The sequence below is a fragment of the Castor canadensis genome, chromosome 16 (genome assembly GCF_047511655.1).
Source record: "Castor canadensis chromosome 16, mCasCan1.hap1v2, whole genome shotgun sequence".
NCBI lineage: Eukaryota > Metazoa > Chordata > Mammalia > Rodentia > Castoridae > Castor > Castor canadensis.
In genome coordinates, this window is record NC_133401.1 from 14,308,164 (window position 1) to 14,335,339 (window position 27,176).

The following is a 27,176-nucleotide window of genomic DNA, read 5'->3' on the forward strand; positions in this document are numbered from 1 at the left end:
TCCTTAACTCTGCCCTTTTCCCCTGGGAGGGAGAGCTTGTCAGCATTTGTCCCTTCCCTCTCCCAACACCATGGCCTGCAGGTCTGGGTCTGGACCATATAGGATGGGATTTGAAGAGACGGAAGTCTGGAGAGGTGGGGGAGGTGTGGATTCCAGGAGATTTAGGTTCTTGTTTGCTCTCCAGCTGGAGTGGGAGAGGCCTGAGTCCCCCACATCCCACCCCAGACTCAGGGTCAGGTCCTCCTTACGAATTCCCTCCTTAGACATGAGCCTGGCCAGACTGATGACTATGCATCGTGCTCTCAGCTCGAGGCTCTGCGGAAGCAGGGGGAGGGAAGGCTTGGGAAGGTCACAGGGATGGAGGGGGACAAGAGAACTCATCGTGAGATAGGAGACATAAGAGGAGAGCCAGAGAGACACATACAGACTGAAAGAAGACAGATGGAGATCTTCAAAGGCAGAGATGAGAAAACAGCAACAGAAGTACTCAGGGAAGGTGGCAGAGACATGGCAACTTAAAGACCCGGGCAGAGACAGGTTTGGCAAACTGAGAAGACTCAGATAAAGACAGAGAAAAACAGAGGTGAAACTTGGTTGGGAAGAAGGGCTCAGAAATGGGGAGACCCCAGAGACGACTGACCTTGTGGTATTGGGGACAGAAAGGAGAAGAGACCAGAAATGTCTGCAGCCCAGTTCAAGGGTAGAGACATTGATTAGCGTTTGTGAGAGATGTGGAGACAACAGAGAGGCTGATGCTGGCTCTGAAGGGCACACATCCAGGAAATGTCTGGGACATGGCATGGGGGTGCTGCGTGCGGGTTGTGTGAGGAAGTCTTTCGGGGTGCGGCCCGCTGCACGGGAACTACACAAGGCAGGCTGACCCTGGAGCGGAGAGCAGGCGCTGCTGTGTGCCAGGCTAGCAAGCCAGGTGCTGAACGGACAGCTCCCGAGCTCCAGAGGCGGCGGGAGGGGCGGGCCCAACCTCTGCCCTCTCCTTTGGAACGGCTCTGGTCCCCTCCGGTCTCCATCTAGCTTTCTATGGCTTCTTGTCTCTCACCCTAATATCCCATGTCCCCTACCCTCACTGTTTCATCTCTGTCTGACCTTCTCCCCTTCTTCTTTTCTCACCCCATTATGGCATCTCTGCTTCTATCCCTCCTCTTCTCCACTAATTCTATCTTTTCCATCCCTCTCTTCCACTCTTGCCCTTTTCAAGGTCTCGCTCTTTTCTACCCCGTCTCTGTCTCTCCCCCATCCCCGCCCCATCTCTCTCTCTCCCTACCCCTCCATCTCTTCTTTTCCTGCACGGCCTCGTTTTGGCTCTTGCTGTGTGACCTTCACTCGTCCTTTTTCAGCTGCAGTTTCCACAGAAACCTCCAGCGGGGCGGAAGAGGGCGGGGACAGACGGCAGACCCACCCTTCTCCCTGCTCTACCAGCCCATCAACTCCATCTCCTCCCCCCCAACACAGGATTTCTCCCTTCCTCTTGGGGGCACAGGTTCAGCTGAAACACAGGGTCACAGAAACAGGTAGCTGAAGATGTGTACGGTCTCAAGAACGTACACACATGAACACCAGAGTCTCCGAATCACTGTGGCCGGGTACACACCGCCGCCATAGGTGCCGTCCCAGGCTTCTGAACAGTGAACAGCTCCCTGGCCCCCCCTCCTCCAGCCCCATCTGGTTTTTTTCTGTGTCTCTGCTTCCCTTGTCTCCGCCCCTCTAGAACCCAGCATCTTTCCATCTGTCTCAGGGTCTCTGTCGCAGTCTCCCTCTGTCTTGGGAGAAGGTCAACGGAAAGGGGCCAGCTGCTGGGACCTGAGCTGACCCGGTGGCTGCGGGCAGGGCCGAAGGTGGAGACTGCGCAGGTCGACTGTGGTTCACTGCAGAGTACCAGGGGCCCACGCCTCGGATGCCCAAAACTCCCTAGAAATGAGACCCGGCTATCCCCAGTTTTGGGGTTTTGTTCTTTTTTTTATTCCAACAGGGACTGAGATGTGGCAGGAGGAGGGATGGGGCCCAACTGACCCCCTCCCTGGGAGGAGTCTCATAGAAATTCCGAGGTTTCTCCACCAAAAAAAAGAGAAGAGCGGAGGAACACCAGGGAACACCCATCTGTCCAGAAGCCCTCCCCACCTCTTGAAGTGTGGAGGGCCGCGTCAAGTCCTGGGGCGCCTGAGCAGTCCCAGAATGGGGTCCTCTCCGCGGACCGCTTTCCGCCTTCGGAAACTGCCCCTTTAGTCCCCGGCCCGAGTCCTCGGTTCCTGCGCTCCTCTCGCCCGCCGCGGGGGGCAGAGTGCGGGCGTCGCGGCACCCTGTCGTGAGTCCACTAGGGGGCGCAGGCCGGCTCCCAGCCGGGTCTCGGACTTCACCGAGAACCGAAGGCAAAATTGCGGAGTCCGGGGCGCCGAGCCCCAAGTCCTGTCCCCCGCCCTGCTGGGGAAGCAGGGGCACCCGGGGCCTGGGATGGGCCTCGTCCCTGCGGTCAGTCCGGGCGCCCACCCGGCCCCACCCATGGTCAGTCGTGTTCGGCCAACTCGCGGGGTCCGGCGGGGCCAGGCCGGGGCCTGGGCGGACTGGTGGCCTCGGCGGGGGCGCCCAGGCCACGCGGGGGCGCGCCAGCCCCAGAGGCCCGCAGGGCCTGGATGCGCCGGCACTCCTGGCAGACGCGCACGTGCGTGCAGGGGGTGGGGACCGCAGGCCGGGGCGCGCCGGGCGGCCCCGGGTCGTCGAGGAGGCGCTGCGGACCCCCGTGCGCGCCGCCCGCATCCCCGCCCGCGCCGGCCGAGTAGAGCTTGCCGTTGCTGAGCCGCATCTCGCGGACGGCGCGCAGCGACAGCAGAGCCCGGCTTGGGCCACCAGGGCGCCGGCGCCGGCGGGAACGCGACGTCTTGCGGCAAGACACGGCGTGGCGCAGCTCCTGCAGCATCTCCTGGCACACAGACACCTGGGGCGGCGCGGGGCGGTCACCGTCCGGTGCGCTCCTCGTCGCCCCTCCCCTGGCTTCTGCATCTTTCTCCCCTTTCCTCTCTGCGAGTCCTCTCCCCACTTCCATCTCCTTTCTTCACCTCCTCTCTTCCTTCCACCCCCTCCTCTCTTCTCACTTCCCTTCCCTCAGTCATCTCCTGTGTTTTCTCTCTCGCCTCTCTCCCACCTCTCGCTCTCCCCCACCCTCCATCCCTGTCTGTCTCCATCCTTCCTTGGGTTTGTCCTTCAACTTGTCCTTCACTTGTCTGGGCTTCTGTCTTTCCTCGTCTTTTCACTCTAAATTTTCTGACTGCCCCTAGGCCTTCCCTCCACTTGCTTCCCTCCTTCTCCTTATTTAGTCATTATTGCCAGATATATTTACGCATGCCAGGCGTTGTTCAGGGCACCGGGATTATAGCAAGGACTAAAACAGTCCTTGGGGAGCGGATGTAGCTCAGTGGTAGACCACTTGCATATCATGTCCAAAGCCTTGGGATCCATCCCCAGCAATGTCTTCCCTCACCCCCAAAAAAGCCCCAGCCTGGAGGTTATAGTCAGGTATGCAGACACAGAAACTAACAAATACGTAAATAACAAAAATATAAATATAGTGTGGCAGATGGCGATGGGTGCTCTGGGGAAAAAATAGGATGAAGAGGTAGGAAGTGTGAAATGGGAGTGATGCTGAATTTTGAGACAGGGCAGTCAACCTTTAAGAGAGAGGCTGGGTGAACCAAAAGGAGACCTGGGAGGGAAGCAATTCCTGGTAGATGGAGAGCAGGGCAAAGGTGCTGAGGTGGGAAGAGTTTGGCAGGTCCCAGGACATAGGCAGGTCAGGATGGCTGGAATGGGGTGTACAAGAGGAGGGGGGAGATGAGGTCAGAGGAGCAGGGGCATTTGGGGTAAGGCTGGTAAATAACTGTAAGGCGTTTGGCTTTACTTCAGAGTCTAACAGGAGCCACTGGAGAGTCTGAAGTAGAGGACTGCTGGGTTTTTATAGAATCACTTGAGCTGTTTTGAGAACAGATTGCAGGAGGCAAAGGTCAAGAGTAGGGAGCCCCTGAGGAGGCTACTACATTAACCAGGCAGAAGGAAGGACTGAGCTCTAGGTGTATTGTGAAGGCAATGCCTACAGGATTTGCTAAGGAATGTTGAAAGAGAGGAAGGTGAAGGACAGCTCTACCTACTTTGGCACAACCAACTGGAAGGTCAGTGTTGCCTTGAGGGTGGGCAAGAGCTCAGGTTTGGACACTCAACCCTGTATTAGATACCCACACAGGATATCAGGTACAGAGTAGCATTTACAAACCTTGTAGCTTAGGGGAGATACACACTTTGGGCAGCCTCTGAGATCCTACCCTGTGGTAGTCATGCCTGGTAATCACGGAATCCCCTCTGATGTATCAGAGTTGGTCTGAATGACCCACCGAATGTGGCCAAGTCGTCTGACATTTTTGATCCTGCCTTGCTCTCTCTTGGATCACTTGATGTGGGGAATGTCAGTTGCCATGGCAGAAGAGTCAGGCAGCCCCATGGAGAGGTCTTCCTTTTAGGAACTAAGGCCTCCTGCCAGATGCCGCAGAGTGTATGCATTGTGTTTTTTGTTTGTTTTTCCCTGTGACTTAGGATGTTTGACATCTTAAAAATCTCGCAGGCTGATCAGACTGCCCTCCCAGAACGAGCCAAATCTTAGAGAGCAAAGGGCTCTATGCCTTTCATATGCAAACCAAACTATAGTGAGTCTATACCCTCAACCTTCTGTTACCTAATCTCACAGCACCCATATTTACCCTGCCCTGAATCAGCCTAGGCTGGGTACAAGACAAGTAGTCTACACAGTCCCAGTCCACCAACGGGACTCAACTGACCAACCCTGAGCTGTATGTTCTGTCACACCTTGCCTTTCCTGAGCAAACTCAATAAAAGCTATGGCCTAGCCATCCCCCTCTCCCTGTTTCTGCCTACTGACCAAAGTTGGTGCTTCCCTGTGGCCTTATGTGGTGTCCTGTCCCTCCTATCAGGAACTGTAAGCAATAAAAATCTACTTTCAATGGCACTAGTTTCTATGTGGTCACTTAGTCAATTCCATAAATTAAAATCTCATGGGTACATTTGAGACAGTGACCCATCTTGGAAATGGATCCTCCAGCCCCCGTCCAACCTTCAGACTCCAGCAGCCCTGGCCAAAATCAAGACTGTGACCTTACTAGATATTCAGGACAGCAGGAAGCACCCAGCTAAGCTGCTCTTACATTCCTGGACCCAAAAGCTGTAAGCTGATAGAAGTTGGGCGCCAGTGACTCAAATCTGTAATCCTAGCTACTCAGGAGGCAGAGATCAGGATTGCTGTTTGAAGTCAACCCTGGACAAACAGTTCTCAAGACCCTATCTTGAAAAATCCCATCACAAAAAAAAAGGGCTGGTGGAGTAGTTCAAGGTGTAGGCCGAATTCAAACCCCAGTACCACAAAAAAAAAAAAAAAAAAGTTTGCTGTTTTAAGCTATAAAAGTACTGGTTACAGTAGCAACAGATAACTAATACAAAAGTAATCAGCACACAGATGTCTGAAAAGCCATTCATGGAAGCTGGGGAAGCCTGGCTACTTGGAGGTGGACCTAAGGAGGATCAAGGTCTGGGGCTAGCTTGGGCAAAAAGTGTGAGACCATATCTGAAAAACAAACTTAAAACAAAAAGGCGGGGGGTGTTGCTCAAGTGGTAGAATGCTTATCTAGCAAGTGCAAGACCCTGAGTTCAAATCCCAGTACCGCAAAAAAAAGAAAAAAAAAAGTCATTCATTCATGAGCCCTTCAAAGGATTGGAGAAAGACAAAGGTGAAGCTATTGGACGACTAGGCCCTGCAATCCCCCAACAAAGAGGCAGGGGAAAAAGAGGAACCTAATAAAAAACCCTGGAAAGGAGTGACCAGTGTGGGGTCAGCAGAGAGGAAAAGTTGCTGAGTAGAGAGGGAGGTGAGCTATGCTGAGCTGCTGCCTCACATAGATGAGGCCTAAAACCCACACACCAGATTCTCTGGTGACAAGAGTTGAGTAGTGAGGACAGAAGCTGGGTTAGAGTGGGCCCATGAGTAAATGGGAGGTAAACTGTGAAGAACAGGGAGACATGAGTCTTTCAACACTGCAAAGAGAAAAGAAGGGTTGAGTGTGACAGGAGGGTAATTGGGGTCCTGAGAGGGCTTCTTTGAGGCAGGAGTGGTGATAGCATGTATATTTGCTAATGGATGATCAGATAAAAGAAGCCAGGTTACACAGAATGCAGGAAGAAAAGTCAGAATCATAGTAGGGATGTCCTTGGGAAGGCAAGGGGAGATCTGGGCACAGAGATGTGGGCAGTCCACGGCTGCATGTGGGGCTGGGCTCTGAGAAGCAGATGCAAGGTAGGCTGCTGGAAGTGAGGAAAGAGGCTAGAGGTTGAGGGAGAGAGGAAGGGGAGGTGTCCAGCATTCTGGGGGTGCACGAATGTGTCTGGAAATGCAGGGGTGCAGCATGTAGCACACAGGCCCTCTGAACTACAGCAAGAGACTGGTAAGCACATCTGTGTTCTCACTGCTTCTGTTTCTCCTCTGATTTCTTCCTGCTTTATGGCCTGGGGTTTCCCACACCCTCCTTCTATGTCCTCCTTACCTCCTTTTCCTGCATCCTCACCACTTCCTGGGCTCCTCTTCCTTCCTCTGTCCTATCTTATGCTCTGGATTCTCTGTCCCCTTGCTAGCTCTGTCACCTCTCCTGGGGCTTCCTTTACCCAAGGAGTTCCTCTCTCATCTCTGCATTCTCCAGGCCTCTCCCTACCTCCTGCACTCTTCCTCCCTGTTCTCTAGGTTCCCACCACCCACCAGTTATGGCTCCAGGTGCCACACCTTTCACTTAGCCCCTGGGGTCCCACTCCCCACCCTTCACCAACCTCCTCACCTCCTCAGACTCTGCTGACCTCCGCGTGGACCAGATGAATTCCATGACTGCCACAAAGACAGCAATGATGAGGCCACAGATGAGCACAACAAAAATGCCACCAATGTTCTCCATGCCCAAACCTGGGGTGGGGAGAGCAGGGGGTCAGGTGATATGGGCCTTGAGGCAGGGAGGAACCCAGGTCTTTGGGTGGGGCTTATCAACTGTGGGGGTGGCTGACCTTTAGCTCGGTGGTCTTCCTCCTTGGGGCATCGGCCCCCCTCCCACCACTTGCGCTTCAGGATCTCCAGCCGGTTGTTCTCCTGGAGCTGCAGGATGGCCAGAGTGATTTCATCCCGGAACGGAGAGCCTGTCCAGGCACATCAAAGGCATTGGCCACGGAGCTCCATGGCCCTGCCTATCCCCAACCCTATCTGCCCCTCACTATGGCCTTCCCCCTACCTGTCTCTACCTTCATCCATCCTCTTCTCCATACAGTAGCCAGAAAGGCAGTTTTCAAGCAGTCAGAGTAGGCCTCGCCTTGCTGATATTTCCTATGGCTTCCCACCACCACTAGAACAGAGTCCTCCTTCAGCCAGCAAGAGCTCCATTCATGGACTGCCATGCTCGGGCACCCCTGCTCCAGGCTCTCTCAGCTCCAGCCACACTGGCCTCCTGGTAGGCCCCCAAATCTGCCAAGCAAAGTCCCTCGACAGGACCATTGCCTCTGCCTGGAATGCTCCTTTCCTAGCTTCACTCAGGCCTTGGCTCACATTCTGGCTCCTTGGGTCTTCTCTGACCACTTTATTTAAAATGGCACTAAGTACCCTACTACCTGTTAGCCTCTTCCCCTTGTCACCACCCAACTCCTATGACATGACTACATGTCTGAGGTCCCTTTTCTGTCTGACACACCAGTGAAAGGTAGGAGGGGGTAGGCGCTTGCAGTTGCCCTGCTGTCCTCCTCAACATTCAGCACAGGGCCTGACACCCAGGAGGTCATCGGACCAATCTGCTGAGTGACTGGATCCCCATCCTCACCTCCCCTCCTCACCCTCAGGTCCTCAACTTGAGGCATCCTTGGGCCCCAAATGTGCTCACACTCTGTTCTGTACTGATTTCTCCATTTACTAAGATGCTTCTTGAGACCCTACCACATGCCAGGAAGTAGGGAGGTGGGTGAATAGGATGGTTAATGTCTCATCAGGAACCTACTCTGTGCCAGACGTGGGGTTTACAAAATGTGCTCAAGTCTTACAATGATCCTGTGAGACATTACCACCTAAGGCAAATGTTCCTAAATGAGAGGTGATGTTTTTGCCTGAGGTCATGCACTGAGGCAGGGAGGGAAATAGGGTTGGAATTCCAGTCGGTGTGACTCACACCTGTCAACACGCAACACCTGAAAGTGCCAGGCTGCACTGCTTCCCTGGCACAGTGCCAACTCTCCTACACAGCTGCTAAGACTCGTGTGATTTCCTGCATTGTTACAGATAACTAATGCAGGCCTCGTCAACATGTAGGTGATTTGAAAAAGGTCAAAATTTGGACACAAACTGGTGGTGGGTTTCCAGCACTGAGCCCTGGAAAAGCATGTCTTGAAATAGAAATAGGCATGTCCTTTCTTCCTCCTACCCTTCCATCCACCCAGCATTTTCTGAGCACCTGCTCTGACCAGGTTTTAGGCTTATGGCAGAGAACATAACACAAATAAAACCAAGTCCTCTTCCGTAAGGAGCCCTTAGGCCAATGGGGGAAGTTGACAAAGCCTTGTGGCCCACATGTACTGAGTTGTACACACAAAGCCTCATGAGATTCTTCCAACAGCTCTGTGACGCTAGAACTGATTGCTCTTAGGCCTGTTTTTGCAGGCTGAGGGTACAGAGGCTCAGGACAGTGATGGCACCTGCCCCGGGCCACACAGCCAAGAGACTACACATTCACATCCAGCCTGCTTCAGAAAAGGCCAGCTCACACATCTGTTTTAGATGCACAGGGACCCCGCCACTTTCCACACTCCATACCCAGCGGCATGCCAATGCCGTAGCCCTTGGTGTCGAGGAGGCCCCCGATCTGGGTGAGGTTACAGTTGAGGCGCCGGTGGTACTCATTCATCGTGGACTCAAGCAGGAAGGCATAGCGAGAGTTGAGGACGCGGGCAATGCCCTCTTCTGTGCTCTTGACGAACACACTGGGCTGCTTTGACTGCATGTAGTTCCACATACGCTGGTATGTCTGATACCTTGAGTTCTGGGCAGAGGGAGCACAAGGGGAAGAAAGTGAGGGGTTCTTCCACCCCCTTCTTTCCCCTGAACCCTTTCCCCTGCCCTCTAGGAAGTCTCCCTCAATCTGAGAGAGCAAGGGGACGAGAGGAAAATAGAGCCAAAGACAGACATAAAGCAGACAAACTGTCCAAGGTCACGTCCAACTCATCCCGACACCCTTTGTTCCCAGACACCCTCAGCCCTCACTGGCTCAGTAACCCTCAAACTTACTCTACCTGGGAGTTTGCCTCCTGCCTCCTCTCCCCCAACCCTACAGCCAGTTGCCCTGCCCAAGTCAGCTTTGGCCTCCCTGAACCACTGGTCTCCTCCAACCTGCCCAGAGGGAACTTCTGGCTCTGAATGGTCACCCCTTGTACCCAATGTGCTGGGTTTAATTTAAGTGCCCACCCTGGTCTTTAAGGCCTCTGAGTCTGACTGGAACCTCCTGACCAGGCTCCCTTCTTTCCCTTTCCTTCCCACCTCCCCAAATACACAGGGGCAAGTTCCTGTCACCTTGCAGGTCCTCCTCCTCTCTGCCGGCCCACATTCCCGGGCATGACCCTTCTAGCAGCTTTTCTGACTCCACTTATCCCATACTATCCAGCACTCACTCAGCATTAGATCCCACATCTTTCCTGTTTCTGTTCCCCGGGTCCCCAGCCACACAGCCGCACTCCCCACTAGAACACAAGTGCATGTTCTGTTCTCCAGCCTCCCTGACTGTTGCTGACCACAAGTCCCTCTGGCCCAGGAGGCCCTGCCTGGCCCCACTCGGGACTGCTGTGCACAGCAGGGACCACAGTACCACATCTGGGAGCTTCTGGGTGGCCCCACCTGAAAGAAGGTCATGGTGGAGCCAGCGTGGATGGTGCCGTACTCAATGTTGGTCTGATCTGCCAGGTCATCAGCCGACTCCACAGGCACCTCCATGCGCTGCACGGTGAGGAAGGCGGCCAGGTTGGCCGTGTAGGAAGAGATGATGATCAAGGTGAAGGCCCACCTGAGGGGTGGGAGGGGTGAGCTACAGGCTAGAGCCATCCCTGCTACCTTGACCTGTGAATATGTGCCCCATTGGTGATACCCTCTCCCCCCACATTCAGAATGCTCAGTGAGTGCTGACTACCGGAGAGGCCGGAAGCACAGATTCTAGAGCCAGATTCCCTGTTTTAAATACTGCTTCTAGAAACTTCCACTTCCAGGTATAAGAGCAAGGGGGTCTTGTAAATTGCTGGAAAACTGGACAGAACATAGGAAATTATTTAAAGACAGAGGGTGATAGGCATCAAGGGACTGTGATCACCAAGGAAAGAGTCCAGGCTATCAGGCTAGAGTTAATTTATAGACTGTAGCCCAGGAAGGGAAGCCCAAAGAGTCCAGCAATCCTGCAGAACAATCCTCAGAGAGAGAGATTGAGCATAGAGGGGTAAAATGGCTAGAATTTATGGGACAGAATACTTGAGAGAGCTGTGCAGAGAGAGGGCTTCCAGAAACCTGGGGTCCCCTTGAGTCTCTGGCTGAGTATCGATCTGTGTGTACATGGGGTGAGACTCCATGGGGAGACAGGAAATGATTCAAGCAGAGAACAATACTCAGGGTTCACACAGGGCTGGGAATCTTTTTCAGCTCTCTCCAGCCAGAGTAGAAAGCTCATTAATACATGAGAAATTTAGTAGAAAACCAGAATGCAACACAGACTCTTTTCATATGTTTTTGTAGTGCTAGACATGTACCCTACCACTGAGCTACACCCTTAGCCAAAAGTCCAAGACTCTCTAAAGAAATGCTTCAGCAACATAAACAAGGTAAAATTCACAGTGCCATCTAATTAAAAATCGGTCAGTCATAAAGCTAAAAAGCTTCTGTTCATCAAAAGAAATGGTCTCTAAACTGAAGAGAACACCCACAGAGTGGGAGAAAATATTTGCCAACTATACATTAGACAAAGGACTGATAACCAGAATATATAGGGAACTTAAAAACTAAATTCTCCCAAAACTAATCAACCAATAAAGAAATGGGCAAGTGAACTAAACAGAACTTTCTCAAAAGAAGAAATTCAAATGGCCAGAAAACACATGAAAAAATGCTCACCATCTCTAGCAATAAAGGAAATGCAAATTATAACCATGCTAAGATTCCACCTCACCCCTGTTAGAATAGCCATCATCAGCAACACCACCAACAACAGGTGTTGGCGAGGATGCGGGGAAAAAGGAACCCTCTTATACTGTTGGTGGGAATGTAGACTAGTACAACCACTCTGGAAAAAAATTTGGAGGCTACTTAAAAAGCTGACATCGATCTACCATTTGATCCAGTAATACCACCCTTGGGGATATACCCAAAAGACTGTTACTCCAGAGGCACCTGCACATCCATGTTTATTGCGGCACTATTCACAATAGCCAAGTTATGGAAACAGCCAAGATGCCCCACCACTGACGAATGGATTAAGAAAATGTGGTATCTATACACAATGGAATTCTATGCAGCCATGAAGAAGAACGAAATGTTATCATTCGCTGGTAAATGGATGGAATTGGAGAACTTCATTCTGAGTGAGGTTAGCCTGGCCCAAAAGACCAAAAATCGTATGTTCTCCCTCATATGTGGACATTAGATCAAGGGTAAACACAACAAGGGGATTGGACTATGAGCACATGTAAAAGCGAGAGCACACAAGGGAGGGGTGAGGATAGGTAAGACACCTAAAAAATTAGCTAGCATTTGTTGCCCTCAACACAGAGAAACTAAAGCAGATACCTTAAAAGAACTGAGGCCAATAGGAAAAGAGAAAAGGTTAGTTCAAGAAGAATTAACCTAGAAGGTAACACCCACACACAGGAAATCAATGTGAGTCAATGCCCTGTATAGCTATCCTTATCTCAACCAGCAAAAACCCTTGTTCCTTCCTATTATTGCTTATACTCTCTCTACAACAAAATTAGAAATAAGGGCAAAATAGTTTCTGCTGGGTATTGAGGGGGGGGAGAGGGAGGGGGCGGAGTGGGTGGTAAGGGAGGGGGTGGGGGCAGGGGGGAGAAATGAACCAAGCCTTGTATGCACATATGAATAATAAAAGAAAAAGGAAAAAAAATTGGTCAGGTATACAAAGGTGCAGGAAAATGTGACCTATAGCCAAGAGAATAATCACTCCATTGAAACAGATCCAAAGTCGACAGAGATGATGGAAATGGCAGACAAGGACATTAGAACAGCTATTTTAAAGAGATTCAGAATGCCCAAGAATATAAAGGAAAACATGAACACAATGAGGAGAAATACGGAAGTTATAAAAAAGAAGTAAAGGGAACTTTTAGGGATGATATACATAGCATCTGAAAGGAAAACTTTATCGAAAGGGATAACATAGGTTAGACACTCACTGCAGCAGAAAAAAATCAGAGAAACTGAAGACAGCAATAGAACCTGTCTAAAATAAAGCACAGCAAAATGACTACAAAAGAGAAGAGAGCTTCAGTACCCTGAAGAACAGTAACAAATGGCCTTACAGATGTGACCAGAGTCCCAGAGAGGAGAGAAAGGTGAAATAACAACAACAAAAAACTTAAAGAAGTGATGACTGAAGACCTTCCAAATTTGACAAGAAGCTCAATAAATACAGTAGTATAAACACACATATATACAAACACACTAAGGCACGTGGGAATTACTGAAAAAAGCTGCCAGAGGAGAGAAAACACATTATACAACAGAGAAGCAAAGATAACAGTGACAGTGGACTTCTTCTCATCAGAGTAGTGAGCCAAAAGACACAATGTGCTGAAAGAAAAACCAAAATGGTCAACCTAGAATTCCACATCCAGCAAAAACATCCTTCAGAAAAGAAGACACACTAAGACATGTTTTATACAAATGCTGCCAGCAGACCTGCACTTCCAGAAATGTTAAAAGGAAATAATACCAGATGAGAATGTGGGTGCACAAGAAGGATTGAAGAACACCAGTCATGGTAGATGTGATAAAGCATAAAAGACGTATTCCCCATTAAACATTTTTTTTTTGCAGTGCTGTGGATCAAGCCCAGGGCCTGGTTCATGCTAGACAAGCACTCTACCACTGAGCTATACCCTAGCCCTAAAAACTTTTCTAAAAAATATTTACTATTTAAAACAAACACACACACCCAAACCTAATATAGTGTCAGGCTCAAAATAAATGACAAAAGCTCAACAGACGGGAAGATGAGAAGGATATGTATGGTCTTAAAATCTTATGTGAAGTTGTTACTTGAAAGTATTTTGGATAAATTAAAGATGCATATTTTTAAACCTAGAGCAACCACTAAGAAAAACAAAAACAAAGAGGTGAACGAAGAGCAAATGTGACAAATAGCAAGATAACAGACTTAAACCCAACTATATCAATAATTAAAGGCAAAAGGTCTACAACAGAGGTTGACAAACTATTGCTCACAGGTCAAATCTAGCTCACCACCTGTTTTTGTACAGCTCACAGCAAAGGATAGTTTTCATATTTTTAAGCAGTTTTAAAAAGTCAAAAGAACAATAATATCTTACAATACCTGACCCAGTTAAAATTTTAGTGTATCCATAAAGTTTTATTGGAACATAGTCATGTTCTTCATTTACGTGCTATCTACAGCTACTTTAAAACTCCAATGGCAGAGTTGAGAAGTTAAGACAAAAGACCACATGACTGGCAAAATAAAAAACAAAACCAAAAGACCCCCAAAACTACTATCTGACCCAATACAAAAAAGTTTTGCCAACTCCTGCTCCAAGGCCTAAGTACATTGGCCCTCTGTATCTGTGCATTAGGCACCTGCAGATTCAACCAACTACAGGTCAAAAATATTTGGAAAAAAATGATGCATCTGTACTGAATGTATACAAGTTTGTTTTTTCTTGTCACTATTCCCTAAACAATACCATATAGTATAGTGACCATTTACACAGCATTCCCACTGTATTAGGTATTAAGTAACCCAAAATGATTTAAAGTATACAGGAGAATGTTGAAAGGTTATATGCAAATACTATGCCATTTTATATAGCAGACTTGAGCATCATGGATTTTGGTATTTGGTATTTTGGTCCTGGAACCAGTTTCCACAAACACTGAGACAACTATGTATGCTATTTATAAGAAACATTTTAGGACAGGTGTGGTGGTACATCTCTATAATCCCACTACTTGGGAGGCATAGGGTAGGAGGATTCCAGGTTCAAGGCCTGGGCTACACAGTGAATTCCAGGTCAGCTTGGCAGGGAGTGGGGTGGAAATGGAAAGAAAGACACTTTTTAAAATATAATGATACAAGTAGGTTGGAATACAGGTAGGTTTCTTAGTGTAAACACTAGCATCAGAAAACCAGAGTGCCCATATTAAGTCAAGCAAAGCTGACTTCAGAGTTAATAGCGGTATACCAGGAATAAGGAGAGATATGATATCATGACAAAAGGGTCAATTCATCAAGAGGACATAACAACCCTAAACATTTATGCACTAAATCACTGAGCTTCAAAATTCATGAAGCAAATACTGACAGAACTGAAAAGAGAAACAGACACAGTTTCTCCACAATTATAGGTGGAGATTTCTAACACTCTTCTTTCAATCAAGTAGACAAAAATCAGTGAAGATATAGAAGTCTTGAATAACACCACCAACCCACTCACTGGCCCTCACTGACATTTATAGAACATTTCACCCACCAACAGAATACACAGCCAATGCAAGCACATTCAGAATGTTCACCAGGACAGACCATATGTGGAACCATAAAACAAGTCTTAATAAATTTAAAAGAATTAAAGTCCCCCAGAGAATGTTCTGTGACCACAGTGGAACTAAATTAGAAATCAATAACAGAAAGATCTCTGGAAGATCCCCAAATCCTAGCTCTACCACCACCTAGCTGTATGACCTTGAAATTGTGTTTGTTTCCTTGCCTATGAAGTAAGTACGATGACAGGCCTTCCTCACAGGGCTTTGAGGAATGAGTGTGCTACACATAGTACAGAACGTGCTACATATGTTTCCTCTCGCTGTCTTGGTGACACTGAGAAGACACTAGCCTGGCTGTAGGACCCCGGGGCAGTTATTGCTTGTCATATCCTGGCTCCCTCTGTCCTTCCTCCTGGCAAGTAATTGGGGTAGTGGGGGAGCTCCCTGTAGACCATACAACCACATAGACCTGAGGGGCCTGAGGACAGAGAAGAGGCTGCGAGCACCTCCAGATCCCTGGCCCTTTCCCTGGAAGATACGTACTTGGTACATATGCAAATCTCTGTGCTAGGTGCTGGGGTAGGAGTGAGTGAGGGCTAGAGGGAGGGATGAAATATCCACCTGAAAAATAAACCCCAAACCCTGACACACGAGACCCAGGGACTGACCCAATCTTTCCAGAAACCAAATGTCTCCAAACCCACCCCATGGGTCAATGTTATTCACTCAAAATATTATCAGCTGGGCGTGATGGCACAGGCCTATAATCGAAGCTACTTGGGATGTGGAACCAAGAGGATCTCAACTAGCCTGGGCAAAGATAGTGAGACCCTATCTCAAAAACAAAACACAGTCAAAAGGACTGGACAAATGGCTCAAGTGGTAGGGCACTTGCTTAGCAAGCTTGAGGTCCTGGGTTTAATCTCTAGTACTGCCAAAAAAACAAAACAAAACACTACCCCCCCAAAAAAAAAACCCCAAAATTTACACAGGGCCTGGTACACACCAGCACCATGCTGGCCCCTGAGGATGACTGGGAGTGGCGATGGGGCGGAGGTTGGTGATGGGGTCACTCAGACAGCAAGCAGGGATCACAGATGGGGAGTCAGATTTGGGAGCAAAGACATGAGCTGTTTTGGACAAGATGAATTTGCAGGTGCCTGTTGGGCATCAGGAGATGCTGGCTGGATACACAGAGAGGTGTAAGATGAGACTGTCACATATGGACAGCAAGGGAAGCCTGGGAGCGGATGCAATGGGCCTGACCAAGTGCCCAGAGTGGTAGGCCCTGGCAAGGGTTGCATGTGGAGGGTGTTTGGTAGACTGTGGAACATTCTGCTGGTCGGGTCTGACAATATGTGGCCCAGTCTGAACAGAGAAAATCCAGTACATGATTATCTGTGCCTAACTCCTTGGTATAAGAAAACCCATGAAGCTGGGCACTGGTGGCTCACGTCTGTAATCCTAGCTATTCAGGTGGCAGAGATAATGAGGATCGCAGATCAAAGCCAGCCTGGGCAAATAGTTCATGAGACCCTATCTTGAAAACACCCATCACAAAACAGGGCTGGTGGAGTGGCTCAAGTGGTGGAGTGCCTGCTTAGCAAGTGTGTGAGCCTAAATTTGAACCTATGAATTTTGGGCACGGTTATAATATAGACTGAAATCTCCAGAAATGCACCTGCTAGTCAAATTGAGGAACTAGATGCTGTTTTGTGTAGAACTTTGCCAAGAACCATTCACCATTTTGGGAAGTCCCATCTCAGACAGCAATTCCACTTGTACTTGAGTCACCAAGCTAAGACATTTGGACCAGCTGCACTGGTGAATTGTCATGTTTGTGGTGATGAATATTTACACAAGCACACTCATTTGACAACTATTTCCAAGTGTCCAACATTGAGTTTCAACAAAATTCTAATAAATGATCTTACGTCTCATCAGCCACACTGACTCATGATAAGTAAGTGTCACCTAACTTGTGTTCTGCCTTCTGGTGTAGCCATGTCTAAGCATTTCTGGGTCACTATCATATTATTGTGTTATTAGATATTGCCATTTTTACTCTCTTTTTCTCCTTCTTATTGCAATCAGTATGTTATATTCCTTTTTTTTTTTTTTGGTGGCCCTGGGATTTGGCCTCATGCTTGCTAGGCAGGGGCTCTTACCACTTGAGCCCCTCTGCCAACTAGGGTGTTAATTTCAGCTCAGAGTGGAAAAGAAAATGTAAAAAAAAAATTGTTATAAGCTGGACACCGTGGTATGTGCCTATAATCCTAGCACTTGAAGGCTGAGGCAGGATGACTTCAAGTTTGAGGCCAGCCTGGGCTACACAGTGAGACCCTATCTCAATGGAAAAAATTGTGACCAGGCATGATGGCCCACACCTGTAATCCTATCTACTCAGGAGGCAGAGATCGAGGTTCAAGGCCAGCCTGAGCAAACTGAGACTCCATCTCAACTAATAAAAAGATGGGCATGACTATTCACAATAGCCAAGATATGGAAATAGCCAAGATGCCCCACTACTGATAAATGGATCAAGAAAATGTGGTACCTGTACACAATGGAATTTTATGCAGCCATGAAGAAGAACGAAATGTTATCATTTGCTGATAAATGGATGGAATTGGAGAACATCATTCTGAGTGAGGTTAGCCTGGCCCAAAAGACCAAAAATCGTATGTTCTCCCTCATATGTGGACATTAGATCAAGGGCAAACACAACAAGGGGATTGAACTTTGTCACAAGATAAAAGCGGGAACACACAAGGGAGATACAAGGATAGGAAAGACACCTAAAAAATTAGCTAGCATTTGTTGCCCTCAACGCAGAGAAACTAAAGCAGATATCTTAAAAGCAACTGAGGCCAATAGGAGAAGGGGACCAGGAACTAGAGAAAAGGTTAGATCAAAAAGAATTAACCTAGAAGGTAACACACATACACAGGAAATTAATGTGAGTCAACTCCCTGTATAGCTATCTTTACCTCAACTAGCAAAAACCCTTGTTCCTTCCTATTATTGCTTATACTCTCTCTTCAACAAATTAGAGATAAGGGCAAAATAGTTTCTGCTGGGTATCAAGGGGGTGGGGGGGAGAGGGAGGGGGTAGAGTGGGTGGTAAGGGAGGGGATGGGGGCGGGGGGGGGGAATGACCCAAGCATTGTATGCACATATGAATAATAAAAAAAAAGAAAAAAATGGTGGGCATGTGGTACACACCTGTCATCCCAGCTATACAGGAAGCCCTGAGTTCAAACACCAGTATTGCCAAAGAAAAAAAAATTTTACTTGAGTTTGAACTTGAGGACTCACACTTGCTAGGCAGGTGCTCTAACACTTGAGCCACTCCACCAGTCCTTTCTCTGTGTGTGTGTGTGTGTGTGTGTGTGTGTGTGTGTGTGTGTTGAGTATTTTTGAGATAGGGTCTTGCTTTCATTTTGCCCAAGGTGGCCTCGAATCACAATAATCTTGACCACTGTCTCCTGAGTAGCTAGGATTATGGTGTGAGCCACCAGCGCCCAGCAAGAAAAAAGTTTGTTATATAAAAGAAGGCATTGGGCATGTGAGCACTGAACTATTGCTGGTGGGTGAGAAACCCATCTGAAGGATGGTGAGGACAAAAGGAATCCAGAAACTGAGGACTGAAGCAGCCAGAGGAACCAAGGCACATGGCAGCCTAGAAGAAAGGACAAGGCCTCAGGAAGGGGGCAGATAGCAAGGCATATGCTACCTGCAGGTCAGACACTGTATGTATGGCTAAGGACGTAACTGGGTGGCACTAGGGCTGGGGGAAGGAGCAAAGCAGTGCTGCTGACTAGATCTGAGGTTTGGGGTAGGATAGGAGGAAAGGAGGACCTGGGAAAGACAGTGGCTGAGGAGATAGCCTGGGCACCTACCTGGAGAGAATAGACATGAAGGCAGGCATGGCTCAGATGGCAGGGAGAGGGAGGGCAAAGAACTCACTTTACAGAGTGACCAAGGGAGAGTATAGGAGGTACAGTGGTTGTGGTCGGAGAGAAGCCTTGGAAATGCTGATTTCTGAGACAGAGCTGTCCTGAATGATGGTGAGTCTCCAGGTGGTCTGCAGGAGGCTTTGGGCTGAGTGGATGCTCACTAGAGACCACAGGCCCCAGGAGGCAGGATCTGGCCAGGCTGCTACAGGTCAAATGATAGCAAAGTCCCCTAGGATGGTGCCACAAAACCCCCACTGCCCCATCACTGGAATGCGAGTCCCACAAGGGTGGGGACCTGGCTGCTGAGTCATGATCCTAGGGACACATCTGGAGAATACCAAATAACCGTTGGACATGCAAATGTGTGGAAGGACATGGGTGCAGAAGAGAGTGAGCTTGGACCAAGGCTGCAATGAGGGAGGGGGTGTGTCCAAGGGTCTTCTGGGTGACAGCAATGGGAAAACACAGAGACTGCCCTGCTGGAGAGCATGATCCTCAGGAAGAAGATCCCTGACTGAGAAGGAAGAAGATGGCTTGGAGAGACGAGGTCTGACATGGGGACTTGGCCACATTTGTCACAGAGGCTTTTCTCAGTGTACTCTCAGCAACCGCCTCACATGCCCAGCTCTCTCCTGCCTGTCTGGAATGATCCTCCTTCTCTTTGTGGCTTTTTTTTTTTTTTTTTTTTTGTGGGACTAGGGTTTGAACTCAGGGCTTCGAGCTTGCCAAGTAGGTGCTCTAGTGCTTGATGTCATACCACCAGTCCCCTTCTCTTTTGGCACAGACAACTTCATTTTAGCCTTTAGGGCTCAGTCCAGATTCTACCTCCTCAGGGGCCATTTTCTACTACTAGTCCCAAAACCCTGTTTGTTCCTCAGTGTCACTTTTATGTGCAATATAATGATATATCATTATATTGAAAATATCAATGCATTCTGCTTGAACTGTGTAGTAGCAGAATAAGGCCCCTTTGTAGCTCAAGAGATAGAGCATTTGCCTAGCAAGTGTGAGGCCCTGTGTTTAATCTCCAATATCACATGAATAAGTAAATAAATAAATAAGCCTCCTTCTACCACCACCACCAAAGATGTCCACACTCTAACCCCTAGAAGACATCAACATGTTACCTCACAAGGTAAAAGGGACTCAGCAGATGTGATTAAGGATCTTAACGAGGGACGTGATCCTGGATTATCTAGGCAGGCACAGTGAATCCCAGGGTACTTTTAAAAGTGGAAGAAAGAAGTCAGAGTCAGAGAGAGAGATCTGAAGATGCTACATTGCTGGCTTAAAAGATGAGGAAGAGGCCATGAGCCAAGGAATGCAGGTGGCTTCTATAAGCTGGAAGAAGGAAAGAAAGGAATTCTTCCCAAGCCTCCAGAAGGAATCAGCCCTGCCGACAACTTGATTTTAGCCCCATGAGATCTGTCTTGGATTTCTGACCTCCAGTACTAGAAAAGAATATACATGTGTTATGGTAATTTTTTTCAGCAGCTATGGGAAACAAATATAAGGATATTGCTGGAGGTATGGTTCCTGCTTAGCAAGCATGAGGCCCTGAGTTCAAGCCCCAGTACCACCAAAAACACACACAAAAAAAAAGAAGAAAAAAAAAATCAAATACAAAGAAACCACCCAAAATGACACAAATTCAAAAACACTTAAAAAATCATTAAGACTCCAAAGTTTTCAGGGCAGCAGACTGAATGAATTGCAAAGGACTAGCATATGGCAGTTAGTTTCATTTAGCTGGGAGAGAATAAAAACCTGCCACCCATTAACGTTAGTATTGAACTTAACGAGTTTCAAATGAGACCAAATCTTTCTTTCTTTTTTTTTTTTTATTTCTTTTATTTTGTTTTTTGGCAGTACTAAGGATTGCACCCAGGACTTCATGCTTGCTAGGCAAGTGTTTCACCACTTGAGCTATGTCCCCAGCTCAAGACAACTTCTTTGGAACATATGCTTTAAATAAAATAAAATATGACATCCAGCAATTGTCCATCTGTTTACTTTTTTAGTCTTCTCCTCTGCCACTGGAGGGAAGGGAAGGAGCTATGCTTCCCCTGAGTGCTTGGCATATGAAGAGGTTTGACATGACCCTGGCATGTTTGTGGATGCTGAACCCTTGACATGACAAAGAAGTACTCTAGAAGGCCTGATGTCTGGGCTTGACCTGGAGAAGCCATGAAAGCCTCGGGAGCCAGCTGGGCCCAGACAGCACTGATAGCTAGTACAGAGAGGAGCTCAGGTCTGGCCTGGTCCTGTCTCTAGCCAAACGCATGCTTACTGGCCAGTCACCCTCCCTGGTCTCAGTCTTCTAATCCACAAAATGAGGAAGATGTTCCTGTCCTAAGCTTTGTCCTCAGCTTTCTGTGGCTCTACTGAGAAGGAGGTGAGAGTTGCTGCAGGAACTGAAGTCAGGCCCAGCTGCTGTCTGAGAGGTCAGGGCGACAAACACAAAGCCAGGCCAGAGTGACAGAAGCAAGAAGTAGGGCTGGGGATATGTCTCAAGTGGTAGAGGGTTTCCCTAGCCAGCATGAAACTCTGAGTTAAAAATAAACCAAAAAAAGGGGAGGAGGGAGGGTGGTGCCTGAGGTTAATGCCAGCCAATGCCACCAGAACTCCCAGGTTTGTGAGCAAATTTGCCCAGTGTTTAAGTGTTGGCATCTAATCCCACATTTTAAAAAAACCACGGCCCAGACACCATGAGCTAAGACACATCAGCTGTCTCCTAACATGAATTTCCTGGGGCATATTCCAGGGATTCTGAGTCTCTGTGGGACTTCAGGAACTTTAAGTTGCTGTGATGACCAGGGCAATGCCCATAACCCCTCGTATCAGCACAAGGGCCACCCATAACTGCCTCACTGAAGCCTTCCAGCTCTGAGACTTGGGCCTTTTCATTCCCACTTTTCAGGTGAAGAAACTGAGGCAAGGAGAGGGGACATGGCCTACCGAAGGCAACACAGGTAGTGGGCTGCTGTGCTAGGGCTCAGTTCTTCCCACCTCAGCATGGAGGGAGGGTCTCCATGCTGTCAAAACACAGACTGCCCCACCCCAGTCCCAACAGGGCTGATAGAAAGCTGGAAAGTATCTCACCAGACTCCACTGACGCAGCGTGTGGACAGGGCCCGGGGCATGATCTCTGAGCCTTGCTGCATGAAACCCCCCACAGGGAACCACAGGCTGTTGCCAAGCGTGTACTGGTTCTCCAGGATGTGGGGGCGTGCACGCAGGCACGGATGTGGATTGTACCACTCGTAGGGGCTCAGCCTGTGGAGAGACACAGGCAGGTGGACAGGGCCGAGGTTTGGAGGAAAAAGGGAGAAAGAAAGGAAGGAAATGAAACAGTCATGATGAGAAGAAAAGGGAAAGGAGAGATACAAAGAGAGAGACAGAGAAAGAGACACGCACATAGACAGAGAGACACAGGAAAGGTAGACAGGCAAAGAGACACCTATATGCAACAGTAGAGAAGACAGTAGAGACAAAAGAGGAGAAAGTCTGAGAGAAGAGGAAAGAAAGAGGCCAAGACAGAGAATCACAAAGCCAAATCCAGAGCCCTAGGGGAAAGAGTGAGACCCAGAGCCTGAGCAAGAAAGAGAAAAGGAGGGTGGAGGGAAAGTGAGGACGCCCTTGGCAGAAGAGGGGATGCACACATTGCTCACAGGACCTGGCTAATGCTTCTCCCACCCTATTTCCCAGGCAGTGGACTCACCTGGCAGCCAGAAATAGAACGCAACTGACAGCCAGGTAGGCAAGAAGCATGAAGAGCCACACGGCTGGGGAGAAGGGATCCAAGAAAGAGAAGTAGCCAGGCTTGCGGCCCTAGGAAGAACAGAAATGAGACCAGTAACCCCTGACCTTCTCCCACCATGGACCCAGAAACCTTGCTAGCCCATCCAAGGTCCACTTCAGCCCCTGCTGAAGCTCACACCAGGCTGCATCTCACAGTCCCCAGGGGAAACATACCATATGCACTCTGTAGAGGATGCTGATCCCCAGGGTCATGAAGGGCTTGGAGAAGTCGATGACCTTCTCCCGTTCTGCTGTGATAGTGAAGGCTGCCACAGCCAGGTCTGCCTTCTGCTGGAGGGGAAGCAGGGTGGGGTAGAGGGGAGGAGTGGGAGACAGAAATGGGCAGTTAGAGAGAAACACAGGCCTAAGCTGAGAGGGGCAGTTAGAGAACAGAAAGAGATGGAAAGGGCCGGAAGCGTGGACTAGCCTCAGGAGTCCACCTCAGCTAATCTCAGCTGCAATAAGTCTCCTCCTTGGGTTCTTTTGTACCTGGCTGCCCCTCCCAGCCATTTTCCTGTCCTTTCCCCTGTCAAGTTGATCACTAGGGCCTTGCTTTATAGAGCCCACCACTCGTCTCTGCTGCCTCCTACCTCTGCATCATGCAAACTGCCTTAGACTGGCATAGTGACATAGAGGCACCTGCTCCGGGACCCTCCTCAGGCCTTGGTTTCACCTCTTCTGTAGCAACAGGTAACATTTATCAAGCATGTTCTGTGTGTCAGATTCCATGCTGGATAGAACTTCCTATAGATTTTCTTCTTCCTTCCCTCTTTTTTTTTTTTTGGGCAGGACTGGGGTTTGAACTCAGGGCTTCGTGCTTGCAAAGCAGGCACTCTACCACCTGAGCCACACCTCCAGTCCAAGATTATCTTGTCCACTCTTCCGAACAGCTCCCTGAGCCACACCTAACCCTGTTTCTCTGCATCTCAGAGAGGCAAAGGCACTAGTGGGTAAAGGCAAGAGCCAGGGACCACAAAGCAGGGATGTGACCACTACTCTCTGGCAGACATTAGTGACCTAGATGTGTGCCCAAAGGCACCCCTGACATACAGGATCAATGTCCAGCTCAGCTGAGATGACCTTGGCAGAGGCTGCATGTAGTTCCAAGTGTGTGTGTGTGAGTGGCTGGGGTCCAATTATGAATGGGACAGAAAGAAGCGTGTGTATCCCAGCACATGGGAGGCTGAAGCAGAATTGTGAGTTCGAGGCTAGCCTGGACTGCAAAGCAAGACAATGTCTCAAAAAAAAAAAAAAAGAGATAGGTGCGGGGAGGGCTGGGGCCTGGGTGGTGTACCCAGAATCCCTTTCAGAATGGGCTGGCTAATGTGACAGGGCCACCTCACTCTGCCTCAAGGGGACATTAGCCATTCTTTAGCTGAGGGTAGACATGAAGCTGAGAAATTCCCTGCACTTCACACATACACATGCACACACACTGCATGTGCGAATTCTGCACCTAGCCATTTGTATACTGAGGTATGCTTGGCGTACCACACCCACATATGTGCCAAGACACTGGCCAACACAGTGACTTGTGTCATTCATGTGATTACAGGCCAACAGCACGGAGACACACAGGGCATTCTCCAGGGCCCCAGCACACTCTCTTACACATATCTGGTGTCACCTGTACAGGACAGAGCAAGCAGGGCGAGCATGGGGAGCAGGGGAGCCCAGCTTTTCCCTGGCTTGCTGTGTGACCTCAGGCAGGAGCTTGTACTTCTCTGGTCTCAGCTTGCTCATCTGTAAAGAGGGGTTTGAGCTTCAAATCCCCCACAGCTCCCCTGGACCTGGGGTGAAAAAATGGATTCTAGGATGCCACCTTTCAAACTCCATCCCCTGGACCTCAAATGGGCCCCAGCATCAGAAACTGATTCAAGGAGATTCAAATCCAGATTCAAGGAGAAAATTCCCCCCTGGGGTTGAAATAAAAGGGTCAAGGTTCTTAAGGGGTAGAGGCTGAGAACACATGAGGTAATACAGGCCCAGAGAGAAGTGAGGGCAAGCAGAGAGGATGGAGCACCAGGAACAACTCAGGGCTAGGAGAGAAGATGCAGGTCTAAAGGATGACCCCATCAGTGGAGATAAGCCAGGCCTTACCCCAATCTGCAACAGGGAGAGACAGAACCCACAGTCGGGAGACACATCACAAAGGCAAGTCCTCAGGGTCAGGGAGAGCAGACATAGACCCAAAAGATTAACCAGAGCAGAGGCAGACGGCACATGTTAAAGAATGCACGCAGGACGAGGGAGTGATGGCAGTGGCTCAAGATAGCTTAAGTGTTGAGAGATGGCTCAGCCCCAAGGCATAGCCAGAGACTGTGATGTGTGGCAGGGGCCCAAGACCTGGCTGGATTCTGAGAATATCTGCAGGAATTCCTGGGTATTGCAAGTGAGGAGCATTCATCCCCTTTCTTGTGTACTGGCTTTATTTATGACTAAGATGTGAATCAGCTTGGGAACTATCACAGCTAATACAGGAATCCTGTATTTATTATTTTTGGACACCCACAGGAGGTCTGTCCTGGAAAGACCTAAGTACCCAGTTCAGAGAGAAGGAAGCAGTGCCTTTTGGATGGGCTCGTGGGGTTCCTAGTGAGCCCTGGGCGACAGGCTCAGGACCCTACTTCCTCAGAAAGCCACCAGTCCCTTGTGGGTTCACCAGCATCCTCACCATCATGAGATGTCTGCCTCAGGCTAGACACCTGCTTTCTCAGTAGCAAGGGCAGTGACTCTGCTCCTTAAACACTCTTGGATCTGTCCACTTCTTGCCTATTCTATCACCCACATCTGTGTCACCATGCCCCTCTCCTGATAACTGCATTTGCTTTACCACCCCCTACCTCTCATAACCCCTCTCCAATCTATTCCCACATATAATTCAAAGGGATAGTTCCCTGTTTAAAGTCCATTATAACTTCCCATAACACCAAGACGCCTATAGGAGTTGAGGCCCACTTGCCTCACTGGACTCCGCTCATGACCCCTGCCCCTTACCCACTTTGCTCAAGCCATAATGGCCTACCTTTTGTTCTATAACACAGTGGGCTTGTCCTCCCCCTCACCTGCCCTGGGCCTTTGCACTTACTCCTACCTAGCTCTTCCTCACCACTGGAGGCTTATATCACACCTCACCCGTTCTGCCTTCCTCAAAGCAGCCTCCAAATCTCACTTCACCCTCACCCAAGGAACCGCTCTCTTCCTTACATTACCCATTGATACACACACACACACACACACACACACACACACACACACACACACACACACACACACACACACATTAGAGACCGGGTCTTGCTGGGCCGGCACTCTACGACTTGAGTCACTCCACCAGCCCCTGGCCTTGAACTCTTCAGCCTCCTGCCCCAACCTCCTGAATGCAAGGCCACACCCAGCTCAGTGACATATCCTTCTAAGCGCTTGATTAGTAGTCTTCCCAAACATATTACAAGCCTGTCTGGCTCAGTCCATGGCCCACATGGAGTAGATTCCCAGCAAATCCTGCGTGGTTCTGACCAAATCAAGCTGTGCTAAGTGGTACTCACAGCTGCTGGAGGCTTCCCAGCATATTCCCTGGTCACTTACCTTCCCACTCTCATGCCAGCCTCCCACTAGCTATCACCCCTTTGAGGAGGCCACTACCTTTGCCTAAAGTGTCCCCATCACCCCTATCCCTCCACCGTCCCCTCACACTTTCCTCCTCTGAGACATCTTGCAGAGATCCCAACACACTCTGGATCCCCCTTGAGCTCAGCTTCTCTGGCTCCACTACTGACCCCAGGCCTTATAAACACAGGAACCACTGGGCGTGCCACAGGGTTCCCAGGTATGCTCAGGCACCATGCTGCACCTCACATCTCATCCTCCTATGCTCAGGCCACTCTGCCTGTGTGGCCCCTAGCTGCTGTCAGATGAGAATCTTCTCCCCTGGTGCCGTGACAGAGCCTCACACAGGTCAGACATGCAAATGCCTCATGCAGCTGCTGTTCAGGGGTTTTCCCTGGTGTAGCTCCTGTGGTCCCCAGAGCAGCCCTATGTAGAGGGGCCTCCATTGCCACAACTCTACATGAGCAGAAACTGAGGTCCAGAGAAGATAGGGACCTTTGACCTAGTTGACCCTAAGAGTCAGATAACTCCCCCTTGGGGGGGAGGGTTTCTTCTTCTCTGCTGCCCCCACCATGGCTGGGGGAATCTGAGGTCAGGTCCAGGTGTGACTCCTCTGTGGTTCCCAGGGAGCTCTAGGAACAATCAACAACTAACTAGAGGAGTAAGTCTTTGAACTTCTAAGGGACACATGGCAACCTTGAACCTTAGCCTTCCCCCTCCTTCCAGCACTGCTCTGAATCCCATCTTCCCAACACCATCCCTGACAGAAGCCTGGAGGAGGGTTATCTTGCACTTACCTGACTCCCTCACCCTCACTGCATCCACTCTCAGGACCTCCTAATTCTCTCCCAAAATACCCATGCAATGAAGTTGCTCCCCTCTGCCTCCATTGCCTGCCCCTGCCTAGGTGATCACCTCTGACTGGAAAACTCACCTCCACCTCCCAGGCTGGCAGCCCC

At 49.3% G+C, this 27,176-nt stretch overlaps 1 protein-coding gene across 8 annotated transcripts in view; it reads right to left on the reverse strand.

The window, feature by feature from the left end:
- Positions 1-1,944: 1,944 nt before the first annotated feature.
- Grik5 (glutamate ionotropic receptor kainate type subunit 5) overlaps positions 1,945-27,176 on the reverse strand; it is a 61,470-nt gene continuing 36,238 nt past the window's right edge. For 6 of the 8 annotated variants that reach the window (XM_074057258.1, XM_074057257.1, XM_074057259.1 and 3 more), the window contains 8 exons: positions 22,783-22,899; positions 22,529-22,638; positions 21,910-22,083; positions 9,971-10,136; positions 8,897-9,122; positions 7,114-7,242; positions 6,894-7,015; positions 1,945-2,947 (listed from right to left, as the gene is read on the reverse strand). In XM_074057258.1, the coding sequence (XP_073913359.1) occupies positions 2,519-2,947; positions 6,894-7,015; positions 7,114-7,242; positions 8,897-9,122; positions 9,971-10,136; positions 21,910-22,083; positions 22,529-22,638; positions 22,783-22,899 (1,473 nt within the window). In that variant the 3' untranslated portion in view covers positions 1,945-2,518. The remainder of the gene's footprint in view (positions 2,948-6,893; positions 7,016-7,113; positions 7,243-8,896; positions 9,123-9,970; positions 10,137-21,909; positions 22,084-22,528; positions 22,639-22,782; positions 22,900-27,176) is intronic. The other 2 variants (XM_074057260.1, XM_020166903.2) reach the window with 1 other exon arrangement.